This window comes from Bidens hawaiensis, unplaced genomic scaffold, assembly GCF_021521415.1.
Source record: "Bidens hawaiensis isolate Kalapana, Puna unplaced genomic scaffold, B.hawaiensis_p1.1 tig00028540_1, whole genome shotgun sequence".
Lineage (NCBI taxonomy): Eukaryota > Viridiplantae > Streptophyta > Magnoliopsida > Asterales > Asteraceae > Bidens > Bidens hawaiensis.
The window spans coordinates 217,500-235,471 of NW_027494675.1; the positions used below are offsets into that span (position 1 = coordinate 217,500).

A 17,972-nucleotide genomic window follows, 5' to 3' on the forward strand; every position below is an offset into this window, starting at 1 on the left:
AGTTATTTTAACTATATTATACGATAGAAGTTGCAGTTTTTAGAGATTATTTGATGCTAAAAAGATGTATATTTTTATATACATCAGTTATCAAATGCATAAGAAAAACAAGGCATTAGCAGAAGAATCGAGTATCCTACTGGTGTTACCTAAGGCCGAGATCCTACCCTTCAGTATCCATCTTTTAGGTAAATCGGATCCACCCGGGATTGAGTCCCTTTTTACAAAGAAAAATTGGTTTTTCCAGAATGAACCATTCTGGGTAACCTTTGAAATGGGGATCGGTTGACGAGGTTTTGATTTAAAAACTAAGCGATTGGAACCATGAGTAGCCAAGGTGTACAGGTAACTCCGACAAGCCGAACTCGACACCTTCTTCATCGATGATCCTTTCAACAGTGCAAAGTACCCTCTACAACATGGGCATCGCGTGGATGTAGCTAATTCCGGTCAAGGTAAAAAAGCTTTAGGTGAAGCTAGGAAAAGGATATCGAAAGCCTATTAGGAACGGTTAGGCTGGAAAGCAAACCCAAGTCCTAGATACGCAGTCACTACGTACCATGGAATCGAAGGGACGGAAAATGGTGTCAGCCGGAAAAAGTGGTAGGAGGTCATCGATTTCTGGACTAGTGAATTTACAGATCTCAGAAAATGGGTTAGCAAGTAAACCTTGTGGTCGGAGTTCATTGGGGCCGATAGCCGAAAGAAGAAGAAGAGATGGAGACGGTCGACATTCTTATGAAAAAGAAAACGAAAAGAAAAGAAAGAAGGATACCTGCTTGACTGCTGAGATGCGTGGTTATAAGGATTACAATGATCATATATATAGGCGGCTAATAATAATAAGGGTTAGTGATAATAATTATATCTGACACAATTATAATCTTATTATTTTTTGCAGGAAATTCAAATTTCAAAATGACAGCTGTTATCCATAAACAACCGCCATTTTTGGGGCAATTGTTAGGGCATAGATTTTACGCTGAGAATACTTTATCCTTTTGTAGCTTATGGATCATTTATATTTAAGATATGTTCCAGGTTGCGAAGGATCAAGGATCCTCGGTATTACTTGTTTACTAACGATTGTATTTAAGTGATGTTGTGATTAATATGTATAACGGCTATAGGACCTAGTCTACCTATTTATTCGCTATTGGACTCATTCAACACGTGGTCAAAAGGCATGAACACAGCTAGTGGGAGAGTGGCGGATTAATAGGACTTTTAGTTATAGTTATTTTATGTTTATAATGAGCTTATGATCAGTTAGGTTACACACTTAACACTTCGCACACATTAGCCATATTTAGAATTCTCTCTAGCAACACACACATACACATAGCATTCATTGTATAACTGATCATAATCTCCACCATCGTAACTTCATTTTTGATTAATAAAGTGGTGATAGACGATTTGTCATCACCCGGGGTTTTTGTGCCGGCGATCCGACCGAGATCAAGGGCTTTTCCTCGTAACAAATCATTGTGTTCTTACCTTCATTCGTTTCATAATTGTTATTATCATTCTAAGAACTAAACCTTATTTAACAAATTTTGTTACATTATCCTTGATTAATTTTTGACCAAAACACAAACTTTGAGCATCCCCACGTAACTAGTCCCACCGGTCGGCCGGGTAATGGTTTCGATATATTATTTTACATAAAGAGGCAATGTTTTTAAGATCTGGGACTAGCCGGTCGAACTGGTTCACTGTCTGATCCGGTTACGAAATCATTGTAAGAACGTAACGCCCTGTTCTTGATTTTTTTAAAGGAGGGAAAGGAAAAGAAAACTAAGGATAGTTAAAAGTTGGGTGTTCTTGAGTTTTTTTTTAGGATGGAAAGGAAAGGAGTAAGAGGAGTTAGGAGTAGGCCTGTAAACAAACTGAACGTTCGGTGAACTATTCGTGAACCGTTCGGAGGGAAGCTCGTTTATGTTCGTTTAATTAATAAACGAACGAACATGAACAAAAAATTGTGTTCGTTTAATTAAACGAACGAACATGAACACATGTTTCGTTCGTTCATTTATGTTCGTGAACGTTCATTTAGGTTCGTTTAAGTGTTCGTTTATGTTCGTTTATTTATGTTCGGTTATGTTCGTTTATTTATGTTCGGTTATGTTCATTTAAGTATTAATAAACTTCAAATTTCAATATCTAAATAACCCTAATATCTCACTCTCACATTCATATTTCTAAATTTCTAATCTAATCCATAACCAAAAAACCTAGCCGCCACTCTTTTCTGTCACAACTCACAACTCACAAGCTCGTATCATCTATGCAGATAGATCCGGCCAGCCCTGTTCCCGGTCGCCACCACCATCTATGCCTCTCTTTTCTCTCACACCATCTCTGCTTCTCTTTGCTCTCGCACCTCATCATCACTGTGAAGTAAGATACTTCATTATTATTATGTGATTGATATTTGATTATTAAGTGTTGTAGTTATTTAAAAATTTTGATCTGCAATATCTTATGTTACTTCACAAAACCATTATTATTATTATTATTATTATTATTCAGTGTTATAGTTATTTAAAAAATTATGGTATGCAAAACATGACAATACCAACATACCATCATCGAATATTATTCAGTGTTGTAGTTTCATGAGTGTTTATATTAGTTGCAATTAGTCATTGAAAACAATATAGTTTTGTATATAAATAAATGTATGCTTATTTGAATCATTATTTGACTTTGTAAGTTTTTTTTTGTTTTAGGTTATCAATTGAGACTTGAGTGATGTCTAGACTTGGTTCGAATGATACATAATTTCAAGCAAGTGCGGATACTCCAATGAAGGAAAAGGAGCCTAGTAGCGATGATGTTATAATAGTTAATGATGGTGAACAAGAGAATGTGAATGAAACTAGTGAAAATAATGTAGTAGAAGAGGAAGAAATCAATGATAAAGTTGAAGCTCACTACACTAAACGGAAAAGAAAGTTGACATCACGCGCCTGGGATCATTTTAAAAAAATTATAGCTGCTAATGGAACTGAACTCCTTCAATGCGTGCATTGTAAAGAGAAAATGAAGGTGCCTAAGGATAGTTCCACCACACCATTAATTAGGCACATGGACAATGTATGCCCGAAATTGACAATTAAAGTTAAATGTATCTTCTGGAAATGCATCAGGTTCTTCATCAATGGTCCAAAACTGGAAGTTTAGCAATGCTAAGATGCGGGAGATAGCATCTCATATGATTATGGTGCATGAATTACCGTTTAATTTTGTTGAGTATGAGTTGTTTAACGTGTTGATGAATCCAGAATTTGAAAAGATCTCACGTGCAACAGCTCGACAAGATTGTATTTCTAGTTACGATATTGGAAAGAAAAGAATTCAGAAAGTGTTGAACAATGTCAAGCGTGTGAGTATCACAACTGACATGTGGACATCTCTTCAGAATATACATTATATGGTCGTTACATGCCATTTTGTAGACTCGGATTTTGAGCTTCACAAATACATATTGAGTTTTGTAGATGTGCCTCCGCCGTATACCGGAGTCAATATCTACGATTGCTTATTTAAGTGTTTAAAAGATTGGAATATTGAGACGAAGGCGGCTACATTGACCGTTGACAATGCTAAGACTAATGATGTGGTAGCTCGAATGTTGTTGGAAAAATTAAATATTCAAAAGAAACTTCCTCTTGATGGGAAATTGTTCCATGTTCGTTGTTGTGCGCATATTCTCAACTTGTTAGTTCAAGACGGTCTATCAGAAATTCAACATATAATCCACAAAGTTCATGAGAGCGTGAAACATGAGGGCGCCTCTCCGGGACGATTGCATCTCTTTACCAAGCTCACCAAAAAATTACAAATGAAAAAGAAGCATCTTATCTTGGATGTTACTACTCGGTGGAATGCAACTTATGCTATGTTATCTACGGCCTCGGAGTTTAAAAAAGTTTTTGTTAATTATGCTGACCGAGAAAATACATACAAGACATTGCCAAGCAGTAATGAGTGGGATAAAGTTGACAGTGTATGCTCATTTCTTTCACTCTTCAATGAGGCTACCAAAATAATTTCAGGTACAATGAATTTCTTTCAAGTAATCTGTGTTAGATATATTTAATTCTTCTTTATTAAAACAGATTAATATATAAATAAGTCAGCTCTTATCTTATTTGAATTAAACTGATTAATATATGCAAATTGATGTTGGTTCTGCACAGATTGGTATATAAATTAGTCTTACAAATTAATTGGTTCTGCAAATTGATGTTGGTTTTGCAAATAATGAGCATATTAGTATATCAATTAATATATAAATTGGTTCTGCACATATTGGAATAAAGGTAGACAGACCCGAACCTGATTTTATTATTAATTATTTTATAATCTTGTAGGTTCCGAGTATCCAACTTCTAATTTATTTCTCAGTGAGTTATATGTTATAAAAGAAGCATTGGATAAAGTAGCTTTAGACGAGGATGATTGCATGAATTCAATGGCCCTTAAGATGAAAGGAAAATTTGATAAGTATTGGGGTTCTTCTAATTTGTTGATTTCTTTTGGTGCTATTTTGGATCCTAGATATAAAATGGAGTTACTCAATTTTTCTTTCAAGACAATATATTCTGAAGGTTTATGGGAAGCAGAAGCTCAAGTTGTTCGTGATGCTTTAGAGGATTTGCTTGAAGAATATGTCAAGGCACATAAAGAATCTAATACCGTTCAAACCAACAGTGAAAGTGGGATCAGAGCTAGTACTTCTAACAACTCTAGCTTCACTACATCTCGATTTAGTATGAACACAGGTAGCGCTAAGTTTGCCCAACATGTTAGAAGTGTTAATACTGTTGAACGCGCGAAGTCAGAGTTAGCCACTTATTTAGATGAAGGAATATACTTGTGTGAGGCTGATACGAATTTTGATGCATTGAAATGGTGGAAAGAGAATAGACATAATTATAGAATTTTGTCTAAAATGGCGGCTGATATCTTATCTGTTCCGATAACAACTGTTGCTTCTGAGTCAGCTTTCAGCGCTGGCGGGAGGGTTATTGACCCACATCGTTCATGTTTAGGAACGAATATGGTAGATACACTTATTTGTGGGGCTGATTGGTATCGTCATTATTATGGATTACATAAAAAGAAAACCAAGGTGATTTTCTTATTCTTTCAATTGTAAGCTCATTATATTCTGCTACTAAAATATTTTTTCATTGCTAACTGCAGGAAAATGGCGATATTGCATACATCAAGCTTGAATGAAAAATACGGTGAAGTACTTAATTATGGTATTATTGGTTTCGTAGATATAACATGTACATTAGAACCACTAATAGCAGGCATGCATTTCATATATCTTTCTACTATTATAGGTTTAGCATGGATGGGATGGCAGACTTTGGATAACACGTTTTGGATGGAACAAGGACGAACAATTGATTTTTTGTTAGAATCATAATGAAATTTATGATAGAATCTTGATGGATTCTCAATTCTTTTCATGTACTTGTTTAAAAAACAATTTTGATGTAATTTTTGGATGACTTATGTAGTTAATGACTTCTATTTATGTTCGTTTGTGTCAATTATGTTCGTTTGTGTTCATTTAGTGTTCATTTATGTTCGTTTATCGTTTATATATGTTCGTTTAAACGTTCGCTTATGTTCGTTTAAGTGTTCGTTTATGTTCACGAACAGTTCGTTGAGTTTTTACACGAACGAACACGAACATGCCCACTCTTTAAACAAACGAACACGAACATATATTTTATGTTCGTTTAAGTGTTCGAGTTCAGTTCGTGTTCGCCTAATACTAAACGAACGAACACGAACATACCCATGTTCGTGTTCGATCGATTCGTATACAGGCCTAGTTAGGGGGGATTAAATTAATGTATTTTCCCAATAAGTTATCTTTCCAAAAATGGGATGATTACTAAGGATAACTATTTTTTAACATAGTAATCATTTCTTTTCCTCTAATTTCCTTCTAACTCAAGAATACACCTAATCAAAAAAAAAAATTTCCCTTCTCTTCACTTTCTTATCCTTCCATCTCCTTTCCTCGATTAAAAAACTAAAAAAGAAGACGTAAAAGAATGAGTAAAAAGAATATATAGATCCAAATAAAAAACAGGTTTTGTCGTTTTGCCCATGTGGGCCCACCGTCGTCACCATCAGTGGTCCTCAACCTGCAATGTACCACGGATCTCCAAACTCGCACACCATCAAAAGATATAGATAGCCTAGATATATTATTAAATTATTAAATAAATAAACAAACTATCTAATCTATTATCTATTATAATATACTGTAATAATCTCTCTCACCCCCTAAACAAAATATCCACCAAAATATCTTCAACCCCCATCTTCAATTTCAATTTCTTCCAACCGTCCATTTCTTTACTTGACACAAAGTAATAATCAGATCAGATGTTTTTGATTGATTGATTAAGTTAATTAGTCTTTGGCTTTACTCTGATGATGATTTGTTTTTTGATGTTCAGGAAATGGATCGGGGCATGGGTTCCGGTTCGGACTTACCGATTATGCACGATAGTGATCGCTACGATCTGGTTCGAGATATCGGGTCGGGTAACTTTGGAGTGGCTAGACTTATGAGAGATAAACAGACCAAAGAGCTTGTTGCTGTTAAGTATATTGAAAGAGGCCAAAGGGTCAGCTTCTTTCTTTTACTAGTACTTTGTATTTACTAATGAATTAGAGTTAGCACATGGCCATTTTGGTTTATGCTAATCATGGGAAGTTTAAGGTTTATGCTATATTGCTAATCATGGGATGTTTTGGGCATTTTTTTTAAGTTTTATGGTTTATGCTAATTATGGAAACTTTTAATAAGAGGTTATCCAATAACCCTTTTTTGCAAATGGAAATTTAACCTTTGTTAACCACTTGTTTTAGCGTTGTACACAAACCAAACGACTACGAACGAGCAGAGATTTTTGTGTTTGTTCTTTAACTTTAACAGAGTAAATGCACGGATACATAAGAACTTAAATGAACAAACGTAATCGAATGCTCACGAACATAAGTGAATGAACAAGTCATGTGTTCATGTTCGCTCGTTTAACTAAGTGTACAAACTTTGTTTATGTTTGTTTGTTTATTAAATATAGAAAAAAATGAGCTTTGTGTCGATCGGTTCATCAACTGTTAAGTGATTGTTCAGTTCATTTACAAGCCTACTTATTCTTGGATGTCTTTGCATGTCAACACACATTGTCTAGTTTCATCAGTCAAACACTAATTGTCATCAAGAGTATTATTATTTAAGCACATATTAGTTATGCTGTAACTTTTAATGGCGTGGCATCTCTTTTTCAGATAGATGAGAATGTTCAAAGAGAAATCATCAATCACAGGTCTCTAAGGCATCCTAACATAGTTAGGTTCCGAGAGGTTCGTTCGTTCAATCGTTTTCTTTCTTTTGAAACATCATGTTTAGCCTCCAATCAGCCTGCAAATTACTTATTATTATTATTATTATTATTATTATTATTATTATTATTATTATTATTTTGTAATTATTTGTATCATGTAATTCACTACAGCTCATATTAACACCAACCCATCTAGCAATTGTGATGGAATATGCTTCTGGAGGCGAACTCTTTGAAAGAATTTGCAATGCAGGGCGCTTCAACGAAGATGAGGTCATATATTTTTAAGATGCTGTTTTTATGTCCTGCAAATGATTACTTTTGTTTATTGTTCTCAGGCCCGGTTCTTCTTTCAACAACTTATATCTGGAGTCAGCTATTGTCACTCTATGGTAGTTGAACTGTTAATGCTATTAGTTTTCTTAATTTTTATGCGTCTTGTTATTACATTTAAGTTGATTATTTGACTTGTATTTGTTTTTTCTTTTCGTTTGAAGCAAGTTTGTCATCGCGACTTGAAGCTAGAAAACACTTTGTTGGATGGAAGCCCAGCTCCCCGTTTAAAGATTTGTGATTTTGGCTACTCGAAGGTAAAATTATCTTCACAAATAAAAATTAGTACCCTTTTCAAATCTTTGGTCAAAATCAGGCCGGTAATGAGCCGAACGTTCGGTGAAGTGTTCGTGAATGGTGAACCATTCGACAAGATGTTCATTTATTTACTGAATGAACGAACATGAACAGAACTTTTTGTTCGTTTGCTTAAACAAAGGAACATGAACCCATGTCTCTTTTGCTCATTATGTTTGTGAACGATTGTTTATTTAATGAACAAACGAACATGAGCACAACTTTTTGTTTGTCTAGTAAAATAAACGAACATGAACAAATGTATCCTTTGTTCATTTATCTTCGTGTCTTCGTGGTAGTTCGTTTACGTCCATTTGTTTATGTTCGTTCGTTTACGTTCATCTATTCATTAATTTACGTTTGTTCAAGTTCGTTCTTTCATATGCTCATTTAATTGTTTAGACCTATTACAATTTAGTCATATTTCTTTATTCTTTTTCAGTTTTTGGCCTAACAAATTAATGTTCACGTTCACTTCTAATTGGTATATGCTCAATTATGTTCGCTTATATTTCATCTATGTTCAGTTATGTTTGTTCGTTTATGTTTACTCTTGATGAACGAACATGAACACGTTTATTTTCTTAACGAACGGATACATACAAGAAACTCCTGTTTATTTAATTGTTCGTGTTCGCTCGTTTGTTTGGTTAAAGTTAATTAAACAAACATGAACATCTGCAAAATTCATATGTTTTTCTTTTCTGTATTTCATTGCAGTCCGCGGTGCTGCATTCGCAGCCAAAATCGACTGTCGGTACACCAGCATACATAGCTCATGAAGTTTTGCTTAGGCAAGAATATGATGGAAAGGTTAATTCTTGAATTGTAAAGTTGTCGGGTCAAATTCTTGGTTTTCTTGATCATATAAAGTTTTAAACTGTACTTTCATTGTTTGTTTCCTTTTTTCAGATTGCAGATGTGTGGTCATGTGGGGTGACGTTATATGTCATGCTTGTTGGCGGATACCCTTTTGAAGACCCGAACGAACCAAAAGATTTTCGGAAGACGATTCATGTATGATATTGTTTTAATTCCTTTTAATGATAAAATGTGTGATATTGCTTCATTTATGGCAATCTACCCTAAGGGTGTGAATTTATGACACGGCACGAACCTAACACGAAATTTATGGGTTTGGTCTGAACAGATTCGGGTCAAACCCGTTAACTAAATGAGTTGTGTTCGCTTAACCCATTTATATTTTTAAAATATTTTTATGTAATAACTACTAATTGGGAATTTTTTATGCCAAAATATAGGAGTTTAAAAATAGATTGGCATATCTTAAAACATAATTGCTTCAAAACAAAAGAATTAATATATAAATTTGAAACATAAAAGTGTTAATATGGAAAAAAGTAGAATAAATTACTTTTTCGGGTCAAACGGGGACGTGTTCGTGTCAATCCGCAAATACACATGTTGTGTTCAGGTTTATGTGTGCAACCATTTTCGGGTTCGTGTAGTGTTTGGTTTGTGTAAAATTTTCTGGTTCGTAGCGGGTTTGGCAGCCCTAATTTACCCTTTCATTATCTACAGAGAATTCTTAATGTTCAGTATTCAATCCCAGAAAATATTCAGATATCTCCAGAATGTCGACACCTCATCTCGAGAATCTTTGTTGCAGACCCTGCACAGGTTAAATCATACAAAGATTTCACCTTTTATCAAGTGGTTGTACCATGTGTTAATAATGTTGTACATTTGATCAGAGGATCACGATGGAGGAAATAGAGAAACACGAGTGGTTTCTAAAGAACCACCCTGCTAATCTCATGGATGAAGATAAGACGATGAGCAACCAGTTTGAAGAGCCCGATCAACCGATGCAGAGTGTGGATGTAATCATGCAGATAATATCTGAAGCCACTATTCCGCCTGCGGGTCTATATGATCTTGATATGATGGACGACGATCTGGATGATTTTGACTCGGACCCGGATGAACTTGATATTGATAGCAGTGGTGAAATCATATATGCTATTTAATATGGTTGAATATGTGTTCAAGTTGTTTGTAAGGTTTCATGTATGTAGAATTGTTTGTGGGTTGTGGTAAGATGAGAAGATGGGAGTCATGGTTGTTTTTTTCCTTGTTATGTTGGGTTGGTCGTTTTTCTTTATGGGCGGTGTGACCAGGTCTCGGTCTCTTCTTCGAGCTTGGGTTTATCCGTCTAGAAAAAAGGACCTGCCTTTTTTGGCATCACCACTGGAGTCGAATATGTACACTGATTGTTGTTTTTGGATCTTGTGTACGCCTTTTATGTATAACCGAATGAGCAATCTGGAGCGATTTCAAATATTCCGATGTGTGCATTGTGATGTTGCTGTTTTGGGTAAGGCATCTATGCTTTAGTACCTATTTGTGCTTCTTTAATACCAATTAATCGTATTTGTGACTTCTTTTTATAAAAAAATGCTGTATCTTTGCATTGTTATTTATTTTGATTCATTCAACATTTGATTATCATTCGTGTTACTCTTTGAACTGAAATAAAAAGCTTGCAATATTTGGATGAGATGTGATGTCACAAGTTGAAACATGTGATGTCAAAGGGCATTACTTGAATGCTACTGCGGGTACATACGAAGAAATGATTAAAAGGGTTGCATTTGCCAGAGTTTAGATGGGACAGAAATATGACACCATGGGTAATTTAGTCATTGGGTACATAGACTCCGATAATGCAAAGGATGTTGATAGGTGAATGCCAATTGTTGGGTATGCATTTCAAGTGATAATTTAGGCTTAGTTGCTTTGTCCATAACTTAGGCCGAGTACATTGCCATGGCAGAAGTTGTTAAAGAGGCATCTTGGCTTGAAGGTTTTATGAAAGATTTGGGTGTACAACTTGATGGATGCTATGATGTGTTGTGACAATTAAGGGGTTGCACAACTCTCTACACACAATATGCTCCACGAGAGAACAGAACACATCAAAGTAAAATTACATATTGTTAGAGACGTGGTTAATTCAAAAGAAATTAAGGTGGAATAAGAGGACCGAATTAAGACAGTTCCGAATCTTGAGGGGTTAAAAGAGGCAAAGTTAAGAGTTGTAGTTACTTCTTGTTTCTTTTGTTTGTGATCTTTGGTTCATCAATAATAATCAATTACGAGTGGTTCTTGATATTCAATTGTTCAAATCGTTAGGCGTGTATTTTACAACTGGCCTGAATTCTCACTTTTAAGTCCCTGGTTGTCATTTTTGAGTATCATGAGTTTGGATGTTACACAATAAAAACAATGGAACAAACACATTTCGATACACTTTTGTTTACGCTAGGAATATATTTTTGAATTTTCCCTTTCGTTTGCTATAGCGTGTACATCAATATCGAAAAAAATTACGTCCGCCACATTATTTAAGTAAAATTCGACCAAATGTCTTTCAACAAATTTTAAAGTTTTTTTTCCATTTTTGTTTTTTACGCACTATGACGAACCGAAGCGAAAGACTGAATTTACATTGCGTCCTCATCGCAACGCGCAGATTAAATCGCACTACCTCTAGCTTTCATACATGCTCGACCAACATAAACCCACCGCGAAGCGTGGACCAAATATAAACATTTATAACATTCTCTAACCTATTGCACGTTTCATGACAAGGCCTTCCATGAACGATAGCTGTTTTTCGCCGTTTTCCGTATAAGTCAAATGGATCGTAAAGACAATGTTAACATGCGGCCTTCCACCACTATGTTGATGGTCTATTTTCCAGTTAAGGTTGAGCGGAGTGTTCTCGGGGTGAGCTCGGATTGGTCTTGGGACTAACATGAACACCACCTCGTGTGTATCGAGCAGCCAAAAAAAAAAAACCCTAAATTGGGTTCTTCATGCTGATCCTCCCGAGCCCATCCTTTGCCGCATCTTCCCACTTTTGACACTAGCCGCTGCTGAGCATATTTTGCCACATACCAACTTGACCAGTTCTTTCTTACGGTTGTCCATTCTGACCCGAACCAACAATTTGATTTATATATGTTCACGGTCTGGTTGTAACGGATTTAGATCAAACCATGAGCCAAACCATTAACCAATTGCTCGATCAGTTCATATTAGATCTTGCTCAATCATTAGCAACGGTTACCGATTCAACGGAGTTTAGATTTCCTTTAGGATTGGGAGCTTTGAATTATCAAATCATGTTAGATCTTGCTGCTTCGTACATACTTCAATCCATTTTTATTCATCCATTAAACAAGTATTAATAATTTAAGATGTCATATTATGGACTACTTTAACAAACACATATTCATTGGATATCAACAATTAATATATTCCAGGATGCATAATATAAAAGTTTATACCTTTACTCTCATTATCAAGACAATGCAACTTTGGCAAAATGCAGCCTTCCTACAAACTCAATCTGGGCACCAGATTGTCATCTTTGAGCAGCATGCATTTCAATTTCGTAAGATAAACATCCGACCATTGATCGATCTTACTAATAGAAACGCGTGCTGCTCAAAAATGATAATCCACATGCCATTTTAGTAACCTGAAAGAACCCCTATAGCGCGCTCATGGTCTACGCGAATCAGCATATTCGCGTTATCAACCTTCTTGCAATCATCTCTAGATTTAACAAATAAATTAGCACAAAGAACATTTAAAAATGCAAACAAAAACACGTACGACCAATCAACCATGGGCTTAAAAGTCTAAATTCGGAATCAATAAATAATATGAAATTAAATGTTTACAGCTGGAGAACATGAAAAGAAAATGAAGGTAAACGGAAGCCAGGGTAGATGGCTCATGAACTAAATTCTTATATTTGGAACGAGTGGTGTTAGGAATGATCCAAAATACATTACTTTATTTTTGTCGATGCGTTTATTGTTGTTAATTTCGAAGAGTTTTTAATAGAAAAAATTGTTGGAAATTTATTAGTGAAAATGGGTTTTTCACTAACTTTGGACATGAATCATATATTTATATATATGTTATATAAATATTGATTTGAGTGTTCAAAACGGAGCTTAGATGAATGAATATCAATGCTCGAAGTTGTATGGTTGGAATAACCAAAGAAGAGAAAATTGGATTTATCTTTGTCATCGTGTCCCACGTAGGAGCGCATGAGTGTCGCGCCTGCATAACGGACTGTTGCGAACAGTTGTTTGGACCTGGTCAAATAGTTTGTTTCAACTCATGTCATGAATAAATATGATGGTTTTGATTCACCACTTAAATCTAATTAAAAGTATTTAACCATGTTAATTACAATAATTAATTTCAAGTTTATTACAAGATTAATTATCTTGTTTATGATCAAATTAATTTTATTGTTTATGACATATTAATTTGGTTAAGTATTTCTCATTTTGTGTAAGTATATAATGAACTTGTTGGTTCATGTTGTAAAAACACTTAAAAATATTTTGGTGTCACTTACAAACACTCATGATAAAATTTAGAGATGAGCACTCTCTATACTTATGTCAAACAACTTTAACAAATTTTCTTACATCTTGATAAACACCAATATAGCCGGTGACTTCATCGGGTTCGTGGCCATCTCCGGCAGTACACATACTGTTCCGGTTGTTGTACCCTGGGAAACAGACGCGCTTGAGAGTAGGCACAAAATCTGTTTTAAGGGCCCCGTGTCTAACACGATCCTCAACCAAAACCGTTACCCAATTTCAATAAACGAATTGTTGTTTTGAGGAAACATTTGTTGAAGACTCAAGTGAAGAAGACTCGTGACATGGATGCTAGAAGAAAGCTTATGGAAGAACTCCTAGTAAGATATGGATTGAATCATTTCGGTATATAAATTTGTATTTTATATTCTTTTTATGTACTTTTGTAAACGGTATTGTACTAAGTGAATTTCCCACGATTAACGAGAGTATCGTTACTATATTTTTATTATTATCTTAACTAAAAGTGAACCACTTTTCCTACAATCTTAAAACAGACTTTCGTGAAGATTGACGGTTCAATCTTAAAACCTATTGATAAGGATTTTTAGTTCACGAAAGTTTAAAATGTTAATTGGATTTTTTCTATAAAATCTTATAATTATTTGGGGAAATAATTTGATTAGTACAAAAGATATCGGATTTATTTATATTGGAGTACAATATTAAATCCGAATACCGTTACAAATCGTATAATAGTTTTTGACAATCTTCTCATGAATTAATATGGCAGTTTGTTATTAAACTTGACTCTAAACATGTCATTAATAAAATGACGGTTTTATTTTAACTCATAAAATCCATGTTGATTTTGTTTAGTACAAAACTTAATATGGAAAACAAGTTTCAAGTGGGTGATAGATGAGATGAACAAAATGCTCATTTTGTTGCATATATAATTGTGTGAAGAGAATCACAATATATTGAAACGATTTGAAAAACCGTTGGGTTTTAATTTTAAATGATTTTTATAATCATTCTTCATATAACGAGCGCGTTAGAATATATATTACTTAGCGTAATAATTTTGATATTATTGGGTTTGAAATGTTTATATTTTCTAATGAGCGTATTAGAAAAGGTTGGTTTAGTAAAACCATATGTATTTATAAACATACACGGTGGGATGCGAGGTACCGTTTTGTTGTTTGCGAAGTAGGTATTTCGCAGTGTGCGAACAAGTTAAAAAAGATTATTTTAGCGAATTGATGGTTTATACCTTCTAATGAGCGTGTTAGAAATGGTGTTATTCGTATAAACTACTAAGCTTTATAACGGTTTTTACCGTTTATTTCTAAGGAGCGTCTTAGAACCGATTTTGTATTTATAAACCATAACCTCTAAAACGGTTTTTTTTATAATTGCTTATTTCTAAGGAGCGTCTTAGAACCGCTTTAATCTTATAAATTAATAAGCTTTATAAACAAGTCTATTTTTTTTATTTTCTAAGGAGTGTCTTAGAAGTGGTTCATAAGAATCACAAGTATTAAAAACAATGTAAAATTGGTTATTTCTAACAAGAAGTTAGGAATGACTTATGTTAATAAGAGCCAACATTTTATCGTTTAGTAAACATTTGTTTCTAATGAGCGTATTAGAATCGTTTTATCTTATAAACCATCTACTTCAACGATGTGAAATCGTTTATTTTTCTAACGAGTGTGTTAGAATCGGTTTAGTGTGATAAAACTATATTTTGGTGAACAAACGATTTGTAATCGTTTTAATTTTCTAACGAGCGGGTTAGATAACGTTTTATTTAATAAATATATTTTGGAGTTTATGGTCTTGATTGGTTATCAAAACATAAAACACATAAAGTTTATTATTAAAACAATTGCAAACTTAAGATATGACACGAATAAAGCACGTCTTTTGCAATTAATATTGGTTCGTTGCTAGAAAGATAATTAGCACATATTGAACCATATATTAGCTAGTTTCGAGTAAATTATTTTGTTAAAACAATTTGTTATTGTTGTGAACATAATTAATTGTTCAACTACTTGTGAGTAGTTTGTCATGTAAACAACTTTATTGTTTTGGACTAGATTTGTCATTTTTCAAGTTTGGAGTTTCAAGATGAAACAAGATATCAAACGTTTAACTAAATCATGAGAGTATCATGATAAAAACTATACGTATATTGAAAGGATATACACAAGAATGAAATATATCATTAAACGTTGAGAGTATCAACATGAGAATTTCACAAAGTGTGAATTCTAATTTGATTACAACATATGAAAGAAATATATGTTATTATTATTAACATTTATAATAAATCGTTCGAGATTTGTTATAAGAGTTTTACTAATGATGGACTCGTAGATGCTTCTACCACCATCAATTTTGTTTGAACTATTTGGAGGACGTGTCCTTCATTTTGGGAGATTATCCTAATACATGGTTTCAAGAAAACAAGGTCTTCACCAAAATTGACTTGGATTAAGACTTATGTGTAAGTCCAAATAAGTCAAATGTTGAAGCCTTGAAGATCAAGGGAAAAAGAGTTGTGTTCTTGAACTGAATGATAAAGTCATGTTTTGTAACATGAAATAATCTAGAGATTTTTTCTAAACATTGAAGTTTGTGGTGTGTTTAAGTGAATGTGAACAAGGTATATGGTGTTATACCTTGAGGCTGTGAAGGATCATAATGATGCATCTTCTGTTCACATGCTTAAGTATTGTAGTCTAAAGCATGCTAGACTAGTACTTAGTTAATTATGGTACTCCCCGGAGACTAATTAACTTTATATATTCAAAACGTATATATGGACACACAACGAATTCGTGTGTAGAGAAGTTGAAAGATACTTTCATTCATTATAAGGAAGGGCATTAAACTCATTGGTTTGATGACAAACTGATGACAATGACATATGTTGGTTGGTCAACTCAAAAGCTATTGAGTACCAAAATAAACGTTGATGAACTCACTGATACAATGAGGCAAATCTTGTTCAAATCACGGGTATCTAAATGTCGTTATAAACATTTGTTGTCATAAGTAAAGTTATACAAATAGTAGTTCAAATGGCAAGAAATGTGGGGGGGGGGGGGGGATGAGACATTTAAGAACCGACCCTTTGGGTATGTAAAATTGGTTGTATGAGAAGATTCTCAAACACGTAGAAAGGGAGAACCTTTCATTACCCCATTTGGATACTATCCAATAACACTTAAATGTGGGAGTAACTTGCATTTGAATATTGGGCATATATTTGGTTGCTAATGTTTGACAATAAGAATTTGGTGATCCAAATAGATATTGCAAACACGTGTTCGCCTAAAACATAATATTTATGTTCTTCTAAGACACTTATTATAACAAGGTTCAAGGTAATACATGTTGTTATAGTAATAGAAGCTTGAATATAGGCAAATTAACTTACAAGTTAAGAACACATCATAACAACTCATCTCAAACCGAAATTATCTACAAATGACTTGACAAAGTCATAGATAATATTTTGGATCCAACAACCCGAGGGTTGACGAGAGATGAAGTTGTGGAATGGGACTAAAGCCCACGGGAAAAAGGAAGTATGAGGGAAACCTAACTTAGCAAACTGGAGATCCCAAGAGCTAAGTTCAATAGGGCAACTTAATCATATAACCAAAGGGTAGTCACTGTGGGGGCATCGCTAATGTATATGTTTACATACAAGCTAATATATATGTTTATATATATATATATATATATATATATATAAATATCCTCCAAAAAAAATAATAAAGGGAGTTTAATTACTTCCTAGTCCATTCCTATTAACAACGGTGACATGTTGTGAGGTTAAGCATAATGTATGGTTGATGATTTTGTGTAAATCGTGTTAACCTTAATTTTTTTAATGATTTGAGATAAAATCACCTATGTGAAAGAGAAGTGGGGTCGCTTCGAATGAAACTGTGGGGTGCGCAGTTCCTAGAGCTTTCACAGAACTAGGCTAGTGTTCCATGACCATAATGGACACGACAGTGAGGGGATGTGCCCAGCTAAGGAGAGTATTGTGTGAAGGCATATTTTCGTTTCCACAAATGGGGGTCTGTTCAAAGGCATCACGTCTACAAACCGCTAGGAGGCTAAGTATGGTTCACAAAGGAAGGTTCAAAGGGTAACACCTACCTATCCTACAATACTCAACTGTCGAGGTTTTCATTGGAAATTTTGTGTGTTTTGATTGATCTCCATTCATGTGGGGGATTGTTGGAAAATTTATTAGTGAAAATGGGTTTTTTCACTAACTTTGGACATGAATAATATATTTATATATGTGTTGTATAAATATTGATTTAAGCGTCCAAAACGGAGCTTAGATGAATCAATATCAATGCTCGAAGTTGTATGGTTGGAATAACCAAAGAAGAGAAAGTTGGATTTATCTTTGACATCGTGTCCCACGTAGGAGCGCATGAGTGTCGCGCCTGCATAACGGACTGTTGCGAACAGTTGTTTGGACCTGGTCAAATAGTTTGTTTCAACTCATGTCATGAATAAATAT

At 34.3% G+C, this 17,972-nt stretch overlaps 1 protein-coding gene and 1 pseudogene across 3 annotated transcripts; both read left to right on the forward strand.

Annotated features, from left to right (window-relative positions):
• The first annotated feature begins 2,563 nt into the window (after positions 1-2,563).
• On the forward strand, positions 2,564-5,384 carry LOC143577372 (zinc finger BED domain-containing protein RICESLEEPER 2-like; annotated as a pseudogene). The gene is made up of 3 exons (XR_013143101.1): positions 2,564-4,064; positions 4,383-5,143; positions 5,218-5,384. The product of XR_013143101.1 is annotated as a zinc finger BED domain-containing protein RICESLEEPER 2-like (transcript).
• Positions 5,385-6,465: 1,081 nt separating this feature from the next.
• Positions 6,466-10,140, forward strand: LOC143577369 (serine/threonine-protein kinase SRK2E-like). Of its 2 annotated transcripts, XM_077061217.1 has the most exons (9): positions 6,473-6,671; positions 7,339-7,413; positions 7,566-7,667; positions 7,733-7,786; positions 7,892-7,984; positions 8,745-8,837; positions 8,937-9,041; positions 9,567-9,665; positions 9,740-10,137. In XM_077061217.1, exons 1-9 carry the CDS (start codon positions 6,504-6,506, stop codon positions 10,013-10,015), a joined length of 1,065 nt encoding a protein of 354 aa, XP_076917332.1. In that variant the 5' UTR covers positions 6,473-6,503; the 3' UTR covers positions 10,016-10,137. The 2 variants fall into 2 exon arrangements, with proteins under 2 accessions (XP_076917331.1, XP_076917332.1); XM_077061216.1 differs by lacking the exon at positions 9,567-9,665 and having other exon boundaries at positions 6,466-6,671; positions 9,740-10,140.
• The last annotated feature ends 7,832 nt before the right edge of the window (positions 10,141-17,972 follow it).

Excerpts from the sequence above, each read along its gene's own strand:
- LOC143577369 (XM_077061217.1), top strand. The coding sequence starts at position 6,504 with ATGGATCGGGGCATGGGTTCCGGTTCGGACTTACCGATTATGCACGAT. Across the intron at positions 7,787-7,891 it reads TCAGCTATTGTCACTCTATG|CAAGTTTGTCATCGCGACTT; the intron begins GTAGTTGAACTG and ends TTTCGTTTGAAG. Across the intron at positions 9,666-9,739 it reads TTGTTGCAGACCCTGCACAG|AGGATCACGATGGAGGAAAT; the intron begins GTTAAATCATAC and ends ACATTTGATCAG.